This window comes from Balaenoptera acutorostrata, chromosome 2 (assembly GCF_949987535.1).
Source record: "Balaenoptera acutorostrata chromosome 2, mBalAcu1.1, whole genome shotgun sequence".
NCBI lineage: Eukaryota > Metazoa > Chordata > Mammalia > Artiodactyla > Balaenopteridae > Balaenoptera > Balaenoptera acutorostrata.
Window position 1 is genome coordinate 153,178,932 of NC_080065.1, and position 23,388 is coordinate 153,202,319.

The 23,388-nt window shown below is 37.4% G+C and overlaps 1 protein-coding gene across 2 annotated transcripts in view; it reads left to right on the forward strand.

Moving 5' to 3' along the window:
• TENM2 (teneurin transmembrane protein 2) overlaps positions 1-23,388 on the forward strand; it is a 1,017,264-nt gene that overhangs the window by 54,378 nt on the left and 939,498 nt on the right. For both annotated transcript variants that reach the window (XM_007171390.3, XM_007171391.3), the window contains exon 2: positions 21,396-21,671. In XM_007171390.3, coding sequence (XP_007171452.2) covers positions 21,396-21,671 — 276 coding nt within the window. The remainder of the gene's footprint in view (positions 1-21,395; positions 21,672-23,388) is intronic.

A 23,388-nucleotide genomic window follows, 5' to 3' on the forward strand; every position in this document is an offset into this window, starting at 1 on the left:
TTATTTAATATAAGATTCGACTTTATTATTTTTTCAAGTGAGCTGTCTATCACCAAGTTCTGAAGTAGATTTCTTTCATGTCTCCCTGTCTCCAGAGAAAAAGGGGAAAAGGCAGTGTGTCCCTGGACAGGATCTATGACTCATTATGTCAATCAAACCCCACTTCAGAAGGGAATAAAGAGATTTGTATCTCAAAGCTGTGCATAACGACTCCTCGGCTTTTCATTTCATATTTATGAGCGGTTTACTTTGAAGTGTTTATCAGCCAATACGCAGAAACATGAGGGAGCCTTGCCTGAAACCATACTCAGGCGTCTAATCTGTGAAATGCTCGCTGAGCAGACTAGCTCATCAGTGCATGCCATGCAAAAATAAATACATAAATAAACTTTTTGTTATTTGAGGTCTCAGAGCCATGTCTTTATATGAACTATAAAAAAGCAATAAATGGTGCTGAACATTTTGAAATTGGTGTAACACGGGAAACTTAGCTCTGTGATGTGCAAAAAGGAGGGAGGGGCAGATCATTTCTTGCTTGAAATAAAACCTGGTAGAATGCAGAGAAATAAAAATACACAAATATTTACGTATACTTCTCACCTGGTCTAAGGCTTTGGGTCTGTCCGAGTGCCCACTTGATGGCAGTGAAGAGTATAAGGTGCTTTGTTTTGTTTTGTTTTTTAAATTTTTTTTTTTTTTTTTTGGAAGATGTAATTCTCAGAATGGTTGGGAAGATGGCACTGCCAAGATGTTGAAACCACTATATGGAAAGCTGTTTTACATTTTAAAATCTGTATTCATACCCCATGCGTACTTTAAGATATATAAAACAGGTAGAAGGAAAAGCCAGGAAAGATAATAAAGAGGGATGCGTAGAACAAAATAAAATATTGATTCTTGATGAGTGAAACTGGTACATTTTCTCTATTTTTAATCTACCTGCATATCTTTGTTTAATTAATTATTTCAACAAATATTTATTGAGTAGCTACTATACTAGATCCTGGCTTTACAAGGGAACAGATCAGCCAGAGTTGCTGAGGAGGATCTCCTGTTAGGGGAGGCTGAGAAGTCAACGAATCAATGTCAGTGTCAATGTCATGTATCAGTTAGTTACTGTGACCAAGGGCTCAATTCCCCACTTCTTTACATTAGATCCTCTATGTCCGTGCTCATTTCTTGTTTGTTAATAGCAAAAAGGGTATTTAAAGGAATAAGTCAAATCCACTTTGATAATTTACAAAGTATTTCATTGATTTGAACAGTTAGGAGAAAATTAAGTCTAGGAGCCTATAAGCCATTCTCTTATAAAAAGATTACTTTCCTGTTTTGCCCTTTTTCTACAGATTCTTCAAAGAGCTTTTTCCTTTTCCCAGCACCCCACCTTCCAGTATCCTAAGTGAGAAAAGTTGCTCTGATGCCTAATCTCTTGCTAGCAATATTGTATAATCACAGAATTTTAAAGGTGAAAGTCTTTAGACTCAGCTAGAAAGCATGGCATGTAAGAGAGCACACAGGCTTTGGAGTCAAAAAGAGAAATGCATGTATAGAGGCTATTCCACTCTTTATCTCAAGCCTAATGACTTCCTCCTAGTTTTGTTCTGAGGATTATGTGAGATTTTTCACATATAGTGTTTATAACCCAGTCTTGAACATACAACACAATCAGTATTAAGTAATAAATGTTTGTTGAATAAATGAATGAAGGATGCCACCCTTCTGCTCCCATCCTTTTATTTTCCAAAGAACCTGAGAACTCAGGGGATTAAGGGGTTTGCCAGTACTTATATATTTGCCACCCAGAATCATGTTTTCTAGAGGACAATGAAATATAGTTACCCGTCCCCTGGCCCTGCCTTCCCATCCCCACCAATGTAGGTGGAACAGAAGGTAAATTTACCAGGAATATGATGTGGTATTGGAATTATATATTTGTATGTTTATCTTACTTATTAATCTGGAGGCTCTTGAAAGCAGGGACACAGGTTTTTCATCTGTGTGTCTCTAGTTCGTTCTTAGCACACCTTTTTGTCTATTTGTAGAATTGAATTGAACCAGTCAGTTTGAAACACGAATTGTGGGTGCCCTTGGGTCTGTGTGAGCCATCTAACAGCAGCGATTCTTGGGGAGACAAGTACAAAGAAGCATAAAACCTGCCAGATATGCAGGAAAGTCAACCAAAGCCTTTGCGGGGTGTGTTCCTGACAATTCTGATGGATAGGTTTTCCGAAAGGACTATTTTGATTTTCTTATCTGGATGGAGATGGAACACACTGCACGCAAGAGAGAGTGATCTGGAGCCAATTCTAAAAGAGGGGGAATTGAATCAAAAGTAAGTGTTTGAAATAATAATCTGCTTCTGATCCCTAAACAAGCTGCAATTGAGAGCAGAGGAATTAATGAGGCTTCTGACCCCCGTGACATAGGCATATGGGACTTAAGCCAGTGCAGCAGCAGCAGCAATTTCCCTGGTGGTCCGATCACGGGCTATGAGGGAGCAAACAAAACCAATGTCGGGAGCAAACAAAACCAATGTCCCCTCTGAAAGCAGAACTGTCTTCATAAGGGAAAGGTTGTTTCTCAGGTGAAGGCTCACAAAGTGCCAGATAGGGCAAATGTTTTTTCATAAAGCACCTGGAGAAACCTCAGCAAAGAGAAACGTCTCAATAGAGAACAGTTAAGTGTCACATTGGATTTCATTGCCTGTCATTGCAGAGAAGTGGCAGTTTTGCTGGGAAAAGTTGGCTTTTTGGGCTTCCCTGGTGGCGCAGTGGTTGAGAATCTGCCTGCCAATGCAGGGGACGCGGGTTCGAGCCCTGGTCTGGGAGGATCCCACATGCCTCGGAGCAACTAGGCCCGTGAGCCACAACTACTGAGCCTGTGCCTCTGGAGCCTGTGCTCCGCAACAAGAGAGGCCGCGATAGTGAGAGGCCCGCGCACCGTGATGAAGAGTGGCCCCCGCTCGCCGCAACTAGAGAAAGCCCTCGCACAGAAACGAAGACCCAACACAGCCAAAAATAAATAAATAAATAAGTAAATAAATAAATAAAATTAAAAAAAAAAAGTTGGCTTTTTAAGAAATAAACAATCTACCTGGAGTGACCCCTGAGTTTAATAGGAAAAAAAGAAAGGCAGGGAAATGGAGAGAGGCATCTTACCATCTCCCTTCTCAACTGTCAGAGGCATGCTTTGTGACTTCTGGAAAGCCCGGGAAACTCCCTATTTCTCTGTTTCTCAAGGGAGTGTAATTCTTGCTACTTTTCACAGGTGATGTTGATTCCTAAGGCAGTTTGCTTTGAAAATCTTTAATAAACGTGCTCTCCGATTACCAACAGAAGCAATAGGTAGTAGAATCACTGGATTCCGGAAGATGTTTTGGGGAGATGAGGCCAAGGAAGTTGTTTGTAATGACTGAACAGTTGTTCTGCTAATTAGAAGAGGCAGGATGATGTTAACAGTGGGCGTGCCTTTGCCAGAACACCTGCAAACGGAGACGAGGCACTCTTCTGTGCCTCTAAAAGAGACAAGTGGCCAGAGCATTTGATGTTGATGGAGGGCCAGATGTTTTTCATGCATTCCAAGATGAATGCACTAACACTATTAGAACACAACCTACTTTTTTTTTTCTTTCCCAAATCCTTTGAGGAGGTTGGTGTTTTGATGCATTATGACTTTGGCCTTCTGTACACGTAAAGATGTCATGGAGGAAGCAGGGCTGCCCTGTGGTTTCTGTGGGCCCTTGGCACCTCTGCCTTTGACAGACCCTTCCTCTCTAAAAAAACATTTAAAATTATATTTTACAACTGCATTGGTATAAAGATGGATATATTATTGTCAGAGTTTAAAACATTTTCTACAAACTGAAAGTTTACTTTTTTCCTGATTTTAAAAGAAATTAAACCATTTCTGTGGGCTCTGAAAGATATTTTGGGCCCTAGTGACTCTGCCCGTAGTCCCTACTGGGTATCTTGGCCCCGGCCCTATTGAAACTGACATGTCTTTTTGTTGCGTTTACTCATGGATCTAAAAATGTGAATTTCAGTGCTTTGAGATAAAGACTTCTTGTCTTTTTTTTTTATATATAAATTTATTTATTTTATTTATTTATTTTTGGTTGTGTTGGGTCTTCACTGCTACACATGGGCTTTTCTCTAGTAGCAGCGAGCAGGGGCTACTCTTCGTTACGGTGCACGGGCTTCTCATTGCGGTCGCTTCTCTTGTTGCGGAGCATGGGCTCTAGGTGCGCGGGCTTCAGTGGTTGCGGCACGTGGGCTCAGTAGTTGCAGCACGTGGGCTCTAGAGCACAGGCTCAGTAGTCGTGGTGCACGGGCTTAGTTGCTCCACGGCATGTGGGATCTTCCCAGACCAGGGCTCGACCCCATGTCCCCTGCATTGGCAGGAGGATTCTTAACCACTGCGCCACCAGGGAAGTCCCACGACCTCTTGTCTTAGAGGTGGTACCTCCATCTGAGGAAAAGTAGAAGTTTGTGACACAATGCTAATTAATTTCTGTGGATTCAGAATCACAGTTACAATTTACACTTAAAGAATAGTTTGGTCCACATGTAACACATCACCCTAATTGCTCTATTTTCCCCCTAACATAAGTGCCATTCCTTTTCAAGACAGTGTTTGTACATTGCATTTATCATTGTCTCACTTTTTAAAACTGAGTATAGTCACCATCACTTAATTTTTTTCATATGAATCAAGGCAGCCCTAGTGAATGATGATGGTTCAGTGTTATGTGTGCACTGTAACAAATTTAAATGTCAAGTGCTCTGCAGTTGTACTGAACCATCTGGTCTATGCATTGTCTCACTCTTCTAGTGTCGGCTTCATTCCCTCTACTCTCTCCTAAACCTCTAGTGCCTTCCCATCCTCTATCAGAGGTGAAATCCCAAATCCACATCTACCCATTCCCAGCATCTGCAACCACAAGCTCTGCCTTCCTGCCTGTTACTGTAAGTGAATAATCCCTACTCGTATCCCAGGAGCAACCGCCATTTGTATGCTAGATCAGAGTCCCACTGGTCTACTCAAGAATGTTGCTGCCCAAATTCTCCCAACTCTAAATGAACCATTTTTTCATTTCTACCAGTGCACAACCATGCTGTGACTTTCTCCAATTTCTTTTCCCCCCTTCTTCCACCAGCTACTGTCACATTCCTTTACCCCTTATTGCAGTACATCTCAGAAGAGGTATCTATTGTACTGCCACCAATTCCTCTTCCCCTGTTTTCTTGAAACGCAATCCAGTCAGATTCTCACACATACCCTTCCACACAACTTCTCTTGCCAAAATCACCAATGATTACCATGTCATTACATCGTGATGGGCAATTCTCCAGTCTCATCTTAATGACCTGTCAGCGACATTTGAAACAGTTAATCACTCCCTCCTCTTTGATACACTTTCTTCACTTAGATTGTCCTCTAGCACACGCTCGTGGCTTTCCTACTACTGCACAGGTTGTTCTTTTTCAATACTCCTTTACTGCTTCCTTCTCTTTGCCCCAACCTCTGAATATAAAAGTAACTCAGTGCCCAGCCTTTGGTATTCTTTTCTTTTCTACCTACAGTTATTCCACACTGGTGATCTTGTCCAGTTCCATGACATAGAATAGCATCTATATGCCAGTGACTCACAAATCTCTATTGCTTATATCAGACCTGTTGCTTGTAGGTCCGTCAACCAACTCAGCATCTCCGTTTTTATGTCTAACCCATATTTCTAACTCAGGTATCCAAGACTGAAATCCTGATCCTCTGCATGCATGCGTGCACGCACACACACACACACCCCGCTTGATCTTCTTGCAGCCTTCCCCATCGCATTCGATGGCAACTCCCTGCTCGTTTTCAGTTTGAAAGCACTGATGTGATTTCCAATTTCTTTCTTTCTGCCACAGCCTACCATGCAATCCACCAGGAAATCCCACTCTGCTGACCAGCCCGCTGCTTCCATCTGGAATGGGCAGTGATCGGCTCTTAAGATGCATTCTGAGTGGTTGATGGGGCTCTTGCTCCCTCTCCCCAGGCTACTAACACAATTGTGCAATCTTGAAAGATGTAAATTAGATGATGTCACTCCTTTCCCCAAAAACAATGCAATAGCTTTCTATTTCGCTCTGAGTCAAAAACAGCGTCCTTAAAATCACCCCAAAGCCCTTCAGGACTCAGGTCTCGCTAACGCTCTACCCTTTTCTCTCTGAAGGTTGCACCTTTGCTCACTTCCTCCCAGCTACACAGTCCTTCTTGCTGTTCTAGAACATGCCAGGTGTGCTCCTGCCTGGGACCTGTGCACAGATGGTTGCTTCTTGCCCCGCGTATTGGAAAGCTGACTGCCTCCAGTCCTGCCAGCCTTTGCTAAATGCCCCCTTTTCACTGAGGCCTTCCCAAGATCACATTATTCAAAATACTCACCAATGACTTTCGCTACTCTACTTTCTCTTTTCTCACAGCACTTGTCACCTTTGAAGATACTAGTACTTAGTCATTACATTAACTTTTTATTGTTTGTCTACCCCAGCTAAAATATAAGCTCCAGAAGAATAGAGATCTTTATCTCTTTTGTTTGCTGACATATTCCAAGCCCTAGAATAAGGCTGAACACTTAGTCATCACTTAATAAATATTCACCAAATGAATGAATGAATGAATAGGGCTTTTTACCTTTGTTCTACTTGCCTAGAGTCCTGTTCTTTTCGGTGTATGTCTCTTCACTTGCATTCGTGTGTTTGCTCCCATGTGGTCAGCTGTCCTTCTCGGGATAACCCTCACTCTGGTGTGGGGTAATGAGATAACAGTATACGTTACAAATGAACGTAGGTTCCACGAGTGAGGGCACGAAAATCTCTGCTCCTGCTGCTGTTCCTAGTATTGTCTAAAACACTTTATTCAGTACCCCTATGTTCTGGCTACACCGCTAAGTGTTTTATGAGCGTAGGTAACTTTGTCCCTACAGCCTCCTGAGCATAGGTATTATTAAACCTATTTCATAGGTGAGAAGACTAATGCTCGGAGGGGAGGGAGTCAATTAACTTTCTTGTGATCTGACCATAAATGGTGGAGTAGGAACTCAAACTCCGGGTTACTTGTTTGTGAAGTATTCTTAACCACAGGAATGTAGAGTCGTTCTCCTAGGGAGAAAAGTGCAAGGGTTTCCTGGCAGTGTATCTGTCATATAATGAATTGGTTGCATTTACTTTTTCTTTTTTAATTAAGAGTAATTTGTAGAGCGGTTTTAGGTTCACAGCAAAACTGAGTGGAAGGTACAGATATTTCCCATATGTCTCCTTCTCCCACACATGCGTAACCTCCACCATTATAAATATTCCCCGTTGGAATGATAGACATTTGTTATAACTGATGGATCTACATTGGCACATCATAATCACCCAAAGTCCGTAGTTTACATTATGGATCACTCTTGATGCTGTACATTCTATGGGCTTGGACAAATGTATGATGACGTGTCTCTGTCATTATAGTGGCATACAGGGTATGTTCACTACCCTGAAAATCCTCTGTGTTCAGCCTGTTCTTCTCCCCCTGCCCAATTCCTGGCAACCGCTTACCTTTTAACTGTCTCCATAGTTTTGCCTTTTCCAGAATGTCCCATAGTTGGAATCATACATATATAGCCTTTTCAGATTGGCTTCTTTCACTTAGTAATATGCATTTAAGGCTCCTCTATGTCTTTTCATGGCTTGAGAGTTCATTTCCTTTTAGTGCTGAATAATATTCTATTGCCTGAATGTACCACCGTTTATTTATCCATTGATTGCATTTACTTTTGCTTCATGAATTTATTTCTGATTGACTGGAACTTAAATAGGCATGCAACTGGAGGCATTTCTTTGTAGTTTAACTCAAAATACAAACATAAAAATTTTGAATGACTGAACAATAGAAAAATTATGACATTGCAAATATTTTAAAGTAGGGAATCGAGCTAGATTGGCCCAAGGCTCCTATTTTTAAATTATTTTAATTTTTAGGCAAAAACCTTAAACCACAGAAAAGTACAAAGACTAAAGTATATAATACTCATAATTTCTAATTCACAAATGTTACTATTTTGTGAAATTTGTTTCAAATCCTCTTTCTCCATGCCCCCCCGCCCCGAACTTCATCTCCAGAAGTAATTGCTATTAAAAATTTGGTGTAGATTTTTCCAGTTCAGATTTATCCTGTTAGTGTATATGTATCTGTATATATACAGTGCACACCACTTGCTATATTTTTCTAGTTGTGTTTTTGTAACTTGACATTTGGATTTTTAGATCTATGTTTATTAAGACCAAGACTGTTACTTCCAACAATTCTCTCATAAAATTGCATCGTGTGGCAAATGGTGGCCAGTGTTAAAGGTTTGCAGCTCTTCTTGCCAGTTTCTCAGGAGACTTATTTCTTCCAAAAGTAAGCAGTGTCTGAATTAAATTACTTAACACGTTTGACTTTGGTGACAGTGTTGAGTGGATAGTGTGAAGATCTTGTTTTTGAAAACTCATCAGTTGATGCCTCTAGAGACTGAAATCCCCGTGAAGTTCTTGTCTCCATTGCAGGTGAACACATCTGTCACACACTGAAAACAATGCTTGTAAGGCCCTTTGGTTGATGGCTCCATCCACTTTGGGAATATGTATTTTAGTGGTGAGATAGTCTCTGGTGTTGCTGAGACTGATTAGTTACAGCATGGCTCACACCACCAACAGAAAAGTGCTGATGGTGGAGTATTTCAGTTGTGATGACATAAGATTTTTTTCCCCCATTGGGCAAGCTTCTGCCTTCTATTCCTGAATTTCTTTTTGACTTTGAATTTATGTGACTCAACAACTCTCTGTAAGTCAACAGCTGCCAGATGCTAAATGTAATTAAGGCTTTACATGTAGTTGTAACCTACGACATGAGTTTGCAATGCAAGAAGCAAGGTGGGAAAGGAAGAAAAGGAAGACTCTTGACTCAGTTTCAATTATCCTCTCCCTGTTTAACGCATGCTAACAGGCACTAGGAAACTATGGTCTTGCTATTTTCTACAAGCTCAGTGGCTGGATGCTTAACATGGTTTTAGACAAGTATCTAAATCCTAACAGTAAATGGTGATGAAGCAGTTGATTTAAGGGAACTGATTTACAAACAAGAGTATATCATTAACATTTCTCCCCCAAATATTTATTGTTACGAAGTAGACCCTCATTAGTCACTGAAGCAAAATATCTGCTATACATATATTCACTTGGTGGTAGACCGTGATCTATCCATCTCACTAGATGTCAGACTGTAGATGAGTTAATTAACTCCTGAGATCTAGAATAATTCTTCAGTGATGGGAAAGTCAAAATGTTTTCAAAACATCAAGTGCATGACGGAGACAGGGACCTTCATGAGTGCTGAGAATGCAAATGTCATATGCCTTTGTCAAAATTTCAGTTAATATTGTTAGCTTCTCTACTGACATATCAAATCTTCTGTATATTACTTTGGGAAAGCAGGATATTACATTACATAATGGAATAAGCATTAAATATATCTAAATATACGCAGCTTAACTGGAGAAAGTATTTCATTTGTATAGTGGTAGAAAAAAATTGAGAACAGAATCATACCCATCATTTTGTAGTTATATACCTACTGGGTAACATAATAGTAATATTCATAATAATAGCTAATATTTATTGACTACTTACTCTGTTCTACAATGTTCTACATTTATAAATATTTGTTCATCGACACAATGACCTTTTGAGGCAAGTACTGCTGTAATTTCCTCCATTTTACAGGTGAGAAAGTTGAAACATAAAAATATTAACTAGCATGATCAAAACAACAACAGTATAGTCCTGAGAGTAAGTAAAAGAAATCTCTAAGCAGCTAAAACAAAACAAAATAAGAACTAAAAAGGAGCTGAAGTCAGAAATCTGAAGATTGAATTGCAAGCTCACAGTAGGCCTTCAATGAGGGCAAGCGTTGCTCTCAGAGCATTTGGGAGATTGGACCTGAACGCAGAGCAAGAGGGAGGGCATGAAACTGAGATTCCTGCATTAAGCTGGAAATTGACAAGAGGCATGTGGTGAATACTATCACTTGGCCTGAAAGGAAGCAAATACACATTTTTCAGGAGGCAAGAATCCTCAATTTAGGCCCTTGTGATTTTTAAAAATTAAAATAAACCCATGTCAGCTAAAATTAAATCTAATTAAGTATGTAAGAAAACAGACCTTTATAATTAAGAGTGAGCAAATCAACGAACAACCAATTTTGATCTTTAAAGTCCTAAAATGTTAGAATTTGTCAGATGCATACTTTAAACTGTGTGTAATATGCAAATTAGCAAGTACGATTATAATAGAAAAACAGAATAGAAACACTTAGAAAGCTATATAAATTTTATAAATGAAACACATAATTGTTGAAATAAAGGTTTAGTACATGCAGTAAATATGAGATCAGGCACAATTAAAAAGAGAATTGGCCAAATGAAAAGATAACTAGAAGAAATTAGCAAGAGATGGCACAGAAAGAAAAAATGTTAAAAATATAATAGAGACACTAGGAGAGAAGGATGGTCTTAAGTTTAATTAGTGACGACAATAAAGAGCATGGGAGTGAGTAAATATTTAAGAGACGATGGCTGAGAATATTTTAGAAGAAAGAAATCATGAATTCACAGAAATTGGAGGAACAGCATATATCAAGTAAGATTAGAACTCTAAATAGACTAATGTAACATACATATTGTAATCCCTAAAGCAACCACTAAAAAAATTATGTTAAGCGATAGCTTAAAAGCCAATAGAAAAATTAAAGTGGAATTTAAAAAACAATTATTAACCCAAGTGAAGGTAGAGAAGGAAATACAGAAAGGAACAACAGAAAAGGGACAAACAGGAAAAACAGCAAAATGGTGAACCTGAATCCAGCCATATCAATAATTACATTAATATACACTAACCATCACACCAATTAAAAGGAGAAGATTGTCTGAGTAGTTAAGTAGCAAGTTCCAAATATATGCTGTCTACAAGAGACACATTTTAAATACAAAGACACAGAACAGTTAAAAGCAAAGGAAGGAAATTAGACATGTAATATGTTCACTGTTAACAGTAAACTTAAGAAAGCTGAACAGTTTTGCATCAGACAAAATAGACTTTAAGACCACGAGTATTACCAGAGAAAAAGATGGATATTTGAAATTGATAAAAGGGTCAATTTGCCCTGGTGATAAAAAATTGTGTCTAATAATATAATTTCAAAAAGAAGCCTATGAAGAAGAAAGGGGGGGGGGGAGCGGAATTGACAAAAGTAAAGGGAGAAAGAAAAAATACATAATTAGTTACAGATTTAACCCTTTCCTCAGTAACCGATAGGACATCTAGACCAAAAATATCAGTAAGGATGTAGAGAACACAATTTTTAATCATCTTGACCTTATGGACATTTGTAGACCACTACATACAACTTTAGAATACACTCTATTTTTCAATGGTACATTCAGCAACATATACTATATTCCGGGCTACAAAGTGAGTCTCAGTTAATTTCAAGAGGGAATCCTAGAGAATTTGTTCTCTGTCCACCAAGTACTTAAGTGAGAAATCATTAATAATAAAGACATCTAGACAAGTCCGAAATATGTGGAAATAAAACTACACACTTCTAAGTAACCCATGCATCGAAGAAGTACAAGAGAAATTAGAAAATATCTGGAATTGAATGATAATGAATGTACAACATATACAAATTTGTGAGATGCAGCTAAAGAGGGGAAGATGATAAGTTTGTATTTTTATTTAAGAAATAAAAATTGTTTTCAAATCAGTGATCTACATTTGTACCTCAAGAACCTAGAAAAGGATGAGGAAATGAAACCCAAAATAAGTAGAGATAAATAATCAAGATAAGAGCAAAAATTAAAGAAATGAAAATATTAAAGCCAAAAGCTGGTCCTTTGAAAAGCTGATAAAATTGATAAAGCCATAGCTAGAATAATCAAGAAAAAAAAGAGAGAATACACAAATATCCCAAATCAAGGGCATTGTCATAAACTGCGACAATTTAGATGAAATGGACAAATTCCTTGTAAAATATAGTTAATATTAAAAAACAGATATTATCTCAAAAATTTATTAGATATTATCTCAAAAATTTATTAGAAATAGTCACTACATATTGATGATAAAACTATAATTATTCTAAACATATATATACCTATAATATAGCCTTAAATAGAGATAAAGCAAATATGGATAAAGCTATGGGGGAAAACACCCATCATAGTAGGAAATTTCATCATATAACTTTCAATTCTTGGTAAGAGAATCAAATGGCAAATTAGTACCATGTAGAAACATTGAACACATGATTAATAATTTGGTTTAATTGACATATATAAAATCTTGCATTCAGTAATTAGAGAACATGTGTTCTTCTCAAATACACATGAAATACTTATAAAAATTTAGCAGGCTATGAAGCAAATTTAAAAATTGTTCAAAAGTTTAGTAACGTAAAAATGATGCTCTCTAGCCAAATACAACTAAATTAGAGGTCAAAACCAGAAATGTATACAAAATATCCCAGTACATTTGGAAATTTAATAAATAGGTTCAATGGAAACATGGAAATATTTAGATCTAAACAACAGTGAAAATGCTGTGAATCAAAACCTCTGAGATGCTGTGAAAGTGGTCCGTAGAGAGAAATATATAGCTAAAATGCATACAATAAAAAGGAAAAATGGCCAAACACTGATGACGTAAGAAATCAAATTTTAAAGATACGGAAAAGATCAATAGACTATACTCAAGGAAAGAGAAAAGGGATAATTTGTATACGTAAGCATAAATAAACTAGAAAATATGTAGAGATAGTAGATAGAATCAGAAAAGCAAAAATTTGTTTTTTTGAAAGACAAAAACCATTATTCAATCACTGCTGAAACCAATCCAGTTAAAATAAAGCACAAATAAATGATGTCAGGAATGAAAAAAAAAAAAAAAAAAGACAGCATCCTATTGATACAAACCTAGCAGAAATTTGAAGGGACTTGAAAATATTTGGATAACTTTGTGCCAATCCATTTGAAGACATAGATGAAATGGGCACTTTCCTAGAAAAATGTATTGTTCCAAAATTTCCAAAATCAACTCAAGAAAAAAAAAGAGCTAATAATTCTGTAATTTTTTTTAAAAAAAAGCAAAGTTTCTTCATTTGTAAACTGATGATGATCATCATATTATCTACATTTGTTGTGTGATTACTATGTGGCAGGTAGTGTTCTAAGCACTTTTACCTGCCTTATCTAATTCAGTGCTCACAAGAATCTTATGAAGGCAGGTGCTATTTTTACGTCTATTTTATAAATAAGTGGAGACTCATCAGAAGTAATTAATTCTGAGAATATATGGTCAACGAGTATTTTTAAAACAGACACTGGAACTCGTACTTTAACCCTAGGCCATATACGTAGTGACTATTTTACAGGGTTACGGTCCTAATTAATTGGAAAACTGTATATAAAAGCATTTAGGACAGTGCCTGCCACATTCTGAAGTCCTCAGTAAACGTTACGTTCTCAAACTTAGAAGAGCTAGACCACTGGAGCTAACCCACTATTGTCCTTTGATTTCTTTATTTTTTTCTAATTAATAAAAAAATTGTTTGGAGAAGCAGAGTCTCACAGGGTCAGATGACTGTATGCCTTTGTAATTCTCTTACATAGGATAACTGATTGGTATAGTTTTTAATACTGGAATTGATTTTTTAATCTTGTTGGAATTTTCATCAGCAGAAGAGTCTCCAGCTAGCTGGAGCATTTCCTTTCTATTTCTGAACAGGCAGTTGTTTGGCAGAATGCTTTGTTGTAGTCGCTTTCGGGTTTTCCAAGTTGGGCTTTGTTCAGGTTGGAATGTGAAAATGCCATCATCAGAGGAGAATGCCACATTCACCTTTGGCTTTGAGGGGATAAAGCTTACAGAAAAACCTCAAATATTGGAAACTCTCCTCTCTTCACTAGCCTTTGGTGTTTCTTTGATCTGGAATGTATTTATTAACATTGGAATGATTCTAGTTACAAATTGGATAAGTTGTGACATGTCAGACAGAGACCAAAATAATTATTGCACAAGTTTAGAAATATCAAAATATGAACATTTTAGGTGCTCTACACAAAATAAAATTTCGATTCTTAAAGTGTATATTTGAAATATAAATATTGGACCTAAATTTTATGAATAATAATGCATGTACATCTACTCTGTAGTTTTAAGCCACAGGGTTTTTTGTGAACAGTTTTGTCAACATTTGGAAAACTATCTGAATGTGTAAAATCAGATGAACTTTAGAAGGGCATTAAGAGAGAGTTGATGTGAAGAATTTTAGTATACACAAGCATAAAATTTAGAATTCATAAGTTTCTTCATTGGCTTTCAAAATTGTTACCATTGCATGTACAAATATGTAGATTTTAAGTTTTTATGAAAATAATATTTTAGATAATGTTGGTAACTGATTTGGACTGATTTTTTTGTGTAGCTTATACATATCTTTAATTGATCAAAATTTAAAGTATTGACATTCAATGTAAGATAATAATTTGGTGATATATTTTGATGAATCAAACCAAAATGAAAGTTATGTTTTATCTCTTATAATTTCGATATTTTTCTTGATAGCTTTCTATTTTGCAAAAGCTTATAGCATCCGATTAAATTACTTCACTTTCTGTGATAAAGAGAACTATAACATTATAATTTGTGTTTTTTCCTTAAATATCTGCTAAAAAGTTTGGAGTCAATATTCATTCCTGACTTTAAAATGTTGAGTCTAACATTTGCTCAAGAAAAGTGACCCATGTTTATTTACAAGAGATTCTCTTTGTCTTAGGATAAATGATCCTAGACAAAAGGCCACTTCCAAAAGGAATCAGTGTTTAGAAAGAACCAATATTTCATATTAAATAGTAAAAATAATTTATTGTGACTTCATCTTGAGAAAATAAGATTGATTATCAAGAGTATATTTTATTTTATGTTTAATACAATTTATTATTCCAACTGTGCTATAATTATTCAAAAGGGTAAAGAATAACAATTTGTGTGGGGCATGATATACATTTTCTGGCACAATTGTATGACTGTACAACATTGCATCTTTCATTCCTAGTGGCATTTTGCAGCGTGATCACAGGGGGTCCTATTTTGCAAAAAAATATTTGATGGATTCATTAATTTTCCAAAGGGCCTCTCATTAACCTTTTATTTAAATAATTATCTTTCCTCATTCAAGTTGAGATTTTCCTGGTTCTTGGTATGATGAGTGATTTTTTTTATTGTATCCTGGCTATTTGAAGTATTATGTTTTGAAAACCTGGGTCTTACTTAAATCTTCTGTTTCAGCAGGCCTCCTCTGACACCAAGCCAGTGGGGAAAGTGGGACCCTGAGGCTTGACTGCCAGGTGGAGATGAAAGTCCAGGCTCCTCACTTGACCCACTTTGACAAGGGGGGGAATTGGGGTGAAGTGGGGAGGGATGCCTCCTTGTTACTGGGCAGAGTTGGGTTTTCAGCCCCCGCACTGGGACCCTGCAGATACCAACCTGGTTGAGAGGGAGAGGGGCACCTCTTTAGAGTTCCCCGTGAGTCCTCCAGCGGTGGTGAAGCTAGATTTAACATTTATCCTCCTCTGACTCCAGCAGGGAGAGGGAGGGGTACTTCAATACCACTCTGTGGAGATGGAAGTCTAGAATCCCCTCATGGACTCCAGTGACACCTTTGCAGGGAATCAGGGAAAGCTCTTTGCCACTGGGTGACAGTGAAAGTTCCACCTCACCACTCAGTCTTCTTTGATTCCACCCTGGTGTGTTTGTGGAGGTGGGGAAGGACCCCCTCATAGCAGTAGGCTTTACTTTGGGTTTATTTTATCTGCTTCCATTGGTATTTCCAATTTGCAGATTTCTCCAGCACCACATCTGGGATATATGAGGAAAAATGAAAACCTATGTTTTTCCTCAGGTCCCAGGACCCTAATAGACCTCTCTTCTTTTCAACCTCTTTTAGACTCATTTTATGTAGTTTTTGCATGTACTGTCCAGGGATTTTAGCTGTCTTTAGTGGGAAGTGTAGAGAGATGTGGGAAATTTTATCTTAATCTAGAACCAGAAGTCCATCATCTTTTGATCATGCCGACGTTCATTTCGTTATTTTATGTCCTTGATTATAATCCTAGTGTTTTTTAGCATCACTTTTATTGACTTCATGGATATCTGCATCTTCACAAGTTTTATAATTTAATCTCAGATTGGCACCATATTACTTCCTGTTATTAGCAACTAATTGATGATATAGACATTAATACGGTGGTTGATATGAGGAGAGATACTAGTAGCAAGTGGGTGGGGATAGGTGGGGATTAATTTCGTAAGTGATCACTATTGACTAGTTTCATGTTATAGCAACTTGTGCTTTCCGGTGTGAAATTTCTTCTCTTAAACTCAGGGGACTCACATAGTAAACATTTAGATAATAAAAGTTTTCTATATTGTACCCCCCACCCCCATTACTACGGTTAACTTTTATCTTCCTGCCCTCATAGTAAAAATCTGTTCAAATGCTGACATTTTCAGTGCTATTTGTATTCGCTGGTATTACCATGACATGATAATTCTGACTTAGCGACATATGTGCTTTTCCTACTTAAAGGTTATTTCAAAGTGCGAGAAGTTGGGAAAAACTTAGAAAATAAAGCCAAGATCACAGTGCACTGACATATCCTTCCTTAGGATTTTTTCCCCACATAAAATTAGTTGGTCAAAGGATGACTCCTAATACCTGTTGCAAAATTTTCCTCTAAAAAAGTTTTGGAAAGGATCCAAGTCATACACTGAGATTACGATTTAAAAAAAAAAAAGGCAACTTAAAGCAGAAGAGACTTATCAATGGAGTTATTTTTAAAGACTTGCGTTCTGCTGTCCTGATCACCTAACAGTTTTTAGACATTGCTGTTCTCTCAGTGTCAATATTTAGACATTGATAACACCTTAAATTATAATAAAATTCCATGATATAAATATCATTGCTTTTGTGTAATCATTCTTCTATCAAAATATTGACTCTGGCCTTGACAATGTAATATGGGGCCACCTTAAGCAGTGTATTGGCAACAGCCATAAAACACACACCTGAGATGGAAGGAGTTGGCGGCATCGTCCACACCTGTTTTAATTAGTGATCTAGCGAGGTTGGAGGCAGATAGAGGGTGAATGTGTTCCATGAATGCTGCAGTATTGTGCCTCTTTTTATCCTCTGCAAGATAGTAAAGAAGGAGTGAAATGTTGACTGCTTTCCACTAGAAGCCTTAGCTTGGAGAATCACACAGTGACTAGTTTCTCTCTTCTATTCAAAGCTGCCATGGAGCTTAATAAAGACATAATTATACAAGATGAATTAGAGCCAAATCAGTCTTCCATCAATAAGCAAAGTAAGTGCAAAACAATAAGTTGACATAATGTTAACATTCCCCTGTACTATTTACATGCTAAGCAAAGTGGTATAACATGAGGACTTGGTCTAAGCCAAAATACATGAAAAATGTTTGTCTGAAATAAATTCACATAGAGGAGTGCTTGGGAAGCTGGGTATGGTAAGAGCAAATGGAAGGGAAAGTGATAACTTCTCGGTGGAGTAAACTCCCAGTCCCTCGTGTCTACCACTAGGTGAACGTCTGGTGGGCAAGCTGCGACAGGATGAAGGGTTTGGAGCACCGGATGACCTTTCATGGCTCCCTGGCCCTTTTCTCTATAGTATTTATCACTGTATAGATTGTACTTTTTTATGTGATTCTTTGATGAATGCCCCTTTCCCGATTAGACTGTAAATGTCACAGACTGTATTTTTATACTTCTCACTGTTATATCTCCAAGGCCTAGCACAGCACTAGGAACAATAAATATTTGTTGAGCGATTTAATAAATGTTAGACCAGTCCTTCCTTTCTACTATATCTGTGGCTCTCCAGCTTCATATGTTAAACCAGCAAATCTGAGAAAGACTTGGTCCAAAATCTGCCCCAGGTTCTTAGAGTGAGGTTTCTCTTCTGTGAGTTTTTTGAGGACAAAAAGGTACCAAACTAGGAATTGTGGGGAGCGGGTAACATTGGGGAAGTGTGGTCCTAGTGGAAGATGAAGCTGAGGAGTTCAGAAGGGAATATTTTTGAAGAAACAATTCTGTTTTTAGAGGAAAGCCTGCCTTTCTGTAAGTGTGAACTTATTTAACTTTTTCTGGTGAATTTGGTATAATACCTTCAATTTTCTTTACAATGTTTCTTGTTTGCAGCTTCAGGTTTGTAAGCTTGAAGTTGAAACTCTTGAAGTACACCTTTTTCTTTTCTAACATTGTGATTACTTGAAAAATGTATGCAGATTTTCACTGATTTATGAAGATCTCAAGTTTGTTTTAACAGAAAAATATTTTTATTTCTTATCATCAAGTAAATGTCATAACCACAGGAGGGGCACTACATTTATTCCACAGTTCCCCATGCCCTAGGCTCCCTGTCTGTGACTTCTAATACCCAGATTGAAGAGCACATGGGCTCCTCAGAAAGCTGAGGCTTCCTTTGCTCACAGGGCTGTCTCTCTTTTCCTGAGGAGGTCTTTGAAGCTAGTCCCGGATAATGAGATGTGAGAAAACCATCAGGAAAGTTGCCTTAATACATACACACTCCATTCCAAATGGAATCATAGAGCTCAAAATTCCCACATGTGGAATAAAAACATGCATGTTTTAGTTTGGATTGTTTTCCTTTATTGGAGGAAAAGGAAGCAATATCCCTCCTGACCCTCCAGAATGAATGTGAGCTCTGAAGACAAGATGGGAGAATGCTCATATGAAATGACTTTTTCCAATGACTGAAGAATGAGAAAAGCAACGATAGAGAGAGAAGTATTATAATATCAGATATATATGAACTCAATAACTTTAGTTTTATAGACTACTGAAACTGAAATATACATTTTAGTGTACAATTAGAAGACAATACCTAATTGCCAAGGATGCAAACTGGAACAGAATACATTGGGTAGAGAATATCAGACAGCATCATGAAACTGTGCCCAGGGAATAAACACTTAGAACTGCACTGAGTGGTGGTGAAAACACTCCTCTTCCCTGGACAGGTAGCAGGAAATGACCCCGCCCCCCGCAGAAATATTTGCTTGGGTTGGCTCTCCAATGAACAGGTTTCACTCTCCAGAAACAATTGTGGCAAGTATTGGATTTGATCCCATTTACACAGTGAAATAAGCTGTGGAAGTTCAGGGTGCAGTAGAGAAGGGAAAGGAAAGCCTCAGAATAAAAACACTTGTGTCTCTCACAAATTAACATTATACTAGGTTAATATAAACAGTTGTTTGGGGCTTTTTAAAAATAATATCTGAGAAATGATATCATGAATGTAGATGATCATAGTGTTAATTATATCATGAGTTTGGAGACATGAATGGCTCTAATGTAATCAATATACAGAGAGTGAGTAAGCCCATGGCTTTGGTGTTATTTAGAAGATTTTCTTCACTTATAGCATAAAAGTGCATTTCTTCATTACATTTGTTTCATTGCCCATAAATTGGGTAAGAATTAAAATATCAGGTTTACATGTCAGTAAATACAGTGGACCACATGAGTCCATCTAATATGCAGTGAAACCTTAAAATGTCTTTTTAAGAAGCTGAATGTTAAAGCACACAAATAGATAAAGCATTCACTGTGCAAAAATGTTGCCAGATTGGTTTCTGATTGAGACCATTTGACATTGCAGAGAGAGTGTAGGCTTGGGGTCTGCAGATGTAGAGGTGATTCGTGGATCTGCCACTTGCCCAGGTGTGACCTTGGAGACAGTATTTAGCTTCGCTGTAAAGTGGTTAACACCTAAACTGCTGTGCTTTTATGAGATTTAAATGAGATAAAGCCTATTAGAGTATCTGGCCCCACGCCCAACACATGGTGGCGTAGACGTGTTCAATAAATGCCTATTCTCTGCTGCTTCCCGTCAAACCACAGGCCCACCCCTGCACTCCCCACATGTGCACACATTCACTGTCCTTGATAAAACCCACTTGTGGTTTTAAATTACGTTAGCAAAAAGAAATTGATACCATTTAAAAACAATATCATATGATATCACTTATATGTGGAATCTAATTTAAAATGATACAAATGAACTTATTTACAAAACAGAAACAGACTCACAGATCTCGAAATCAAACTTATGGGTTACCAAGGGGGAAACGTGGGGGGGAAGTGATAAATTAGGAGATTGGGATTAATATATACACACTACCATATATAAAATAGATAACTAATAAGGACCTATTGTGTAGCACAGGGAACTCTATTCAGTACTCTGTAATGACCTATATGGGAAAAGAATCTGAAAAAGAATGGAGATATATATATATATATATATATATATATATATATATAACATATTCACTTTACTCTACACCTAAAACTAATACAACATTGTAAATCAACTATACTCCAATAACAATTAATTAAAAAACAAAACAAAAGTGGACTAACTCCATCCCTAGGATGCTCATTTAATTAACACCTTACCTATACTCACTTAAAAAAAAAAAAAGAACAAACTTGGGTGTATGTATTATCACATATAAAACACACAGTGATTCTGAGAGGAATTTAAGAGATTAATACCCAGATTTTACAGAAGAGAAAACTGGGGCTCAAGTTGTTAAGAGAGACTTGCCACAATGAGACTTACCAGTGGAAAGCTAGGACTGGTCCCCAGGTCTCCTGGCCACCACTCCCATTTATTGGAGGATTAAGCTTCTTTGACATGAAGACAGACTGCTCAAGGATCAGATCCAGGTTTTACTACAGTCTAGATGTGTGACCTTGGGTAAGTCACTTAAATTCTCTGTTCCTCAGTTTCCTTATTGACAGAATGATTCCAGTAATATTATCATCATCATAAAGTCGTTGTGAAAATTTTAAATGTAAAATAAAAGTTGCAGAATAAAAGATGCCTGGAGCAAAGCACGTGCTTGGTATATATTAGCTCCTCTTATAAATCCAGTGTTTTTATCAGCTACATGGTGCTACCTAGACAACAGTAAATACTTAAAAATTTTTCAAGTAAAATCTGAGCATTCCGTTTTAGGATTAAAATTAATCTTAGATGTTTACTTTTTTATTGCTCTTGTTCTCAAGTATACCCCAATATCCTAAATACTCTTGCTTAGCTGTATACTACAGCAAATCCGGTATAGTTTTTGAACAGGAAAATTGTCTGTCTGCTTTTTGTAAGAATAAATTTGAAGTTTGAAAGCATTTCACAAATTTTAATCGGTCTCTTTGTTGCTGTCACCCTAGGAACTAACTTCACCCTTGCAGAGCTGGGGATCTGTGAGCCCTCCCCGCACCGAAGCGGCTACTGTTCCGACATGGGGATCCTTCACCAGGGCTACTCTCTGAGCACAGGGTCTGACGCCGACTCCGATACAGAGGGAGGGATGTCTCCAGAACATGCCATCCGATTGTGGGGGAGAGGGATAAAATCCAGGCGCAGTTCCGGCCTGTCCAGTCGTGAAAACTCGGCCCTTACCTTGACTGATTCTGACAACGAAAATAAGTCAGATGAGGAGAACGGTAGGCCCGCTTCTTAAATATTTTTTGATGTTCTGGGTACTGCACAATGTGGGGCTTGGGATGTTTTTGTGTTTTAATAAAGAGGCGTATAAAAACCATTCATTTTCTTTTAACTCGACCTTGTCTACCCACGCTGAGCTGGGGCAAAATAAACCAGCACACCTCAAACACACAAAAAACGAGGAGAGAATTTTAAAATCACATTTTGATGATAGCACACTATTCAGGCATCGTCAGTTGGTCTTATTAGCAAGTAAATTGCATTTCAAAAGAAGCAACTTGATAAACTATGACCTATACCTAGAAAATGTCCTCTCTCCACAAGTTTCTAGGTCTTTGTATTGATTTCCCCTTCCCAGTAAATGGCAACCTGGGTTATTTTTTTTCATGAAGAACTCTTAAGAATCCTACCTTATCTTAGACTTTCATTTCCAGGCGGCAATGCCTCATATCCGTATTGGAGATCAAACTTGGAACAGATGCTCTAGAGTTTAATAATGACAAATAGGAAGAGACTTGTCTTCAAAAAAGTATTCTCTTCTGTGTTTACTTTTCTCCTTGGTAACTCTGTAGGTTCATGGCTTCCCACACCTTCTGTCACAAATCACTGTTGCTTTATCCATCAGCTTTGTGGATGTGTTTTAATGAAATTTTGAAAATTAAATGCTTCCGATCATTAAGCAGTAAATATAGGGAAGCCTAAGCAAGTCATTAAAGAGAGAAGGTGCTTATTTGTGGCTTTCTTAGCAACTCAGAACCGTGTTGAGTCCAAAACATTTTTTAAAAGATAAATTGCATTAGGTACGGTGGATTTATTGAGAAAACATCAGATGCTATGTGGTTTGTTATGAATATATTGTGTGTTTGCTAAAAGAATTACCATTAAAATGTTTACAGATAGATCAGTTAAGAAGGTTTCTATAAATATTATAAACCTCTACTAGAGCAGCTCTAAGTATTTTCTTGCCTTTAAAAAATAAAAGAAAGAAATTTGCAGGCAGGCAGGCAGCTTGTTGTAAATACAAAAGCATAGCTAAATATTGTTTACTCTCCAAACCATGTTGAAAATACATCATTTCCTGGGTAAGTCGCATATATTCTAAAAGATGTCACTATGTTGCATTTAAATTTATGTTTAATTGTGAAATAATTTATTCTACAGTGAGGACAAGGGGATGTGTCTTCCTTATGCCTCAGTTCAGGTAGCTAATCAAGGTGTCCTCTCAAGGAAAAATCTGCACTTGACTCCTTTTGAATTTTAACAGAATTCTGACACTCGGTACATTCAGCACTCTAAAGGTGCTTATTTGTTAGGAAATTACTTTCAGAACTTTTCATAAAGGCATACATTGAATCCATTTACTGACGTACTTTTTCCACTTCAGTGTGTGTCAGGTACTATTTAAATGGAGGAACTTTGATTGCCTAATAAATAAAATCATTTGTAATCCAAGAATTTACGGCATATCTTAAACAAGGTATTTTAGCAAATGTTCCATGGTTGGAATTCTCGCTGGTCTCGTGGGCACCATCTATAAAGAATTATTTATACATATTCCTAGAATTTGCACTCTTTCTTTTTTAAGCTGTATACATCTTAAGAACTCAACGAATAAGGGGAGATTTCCAGAGAAGAAAAGGGAGCAAAAAGTCTTGCCTTGGATTTACCTACAACTGTTAGGGATGAGGGGATTTTACAGGTAAAGATGTATTGGGT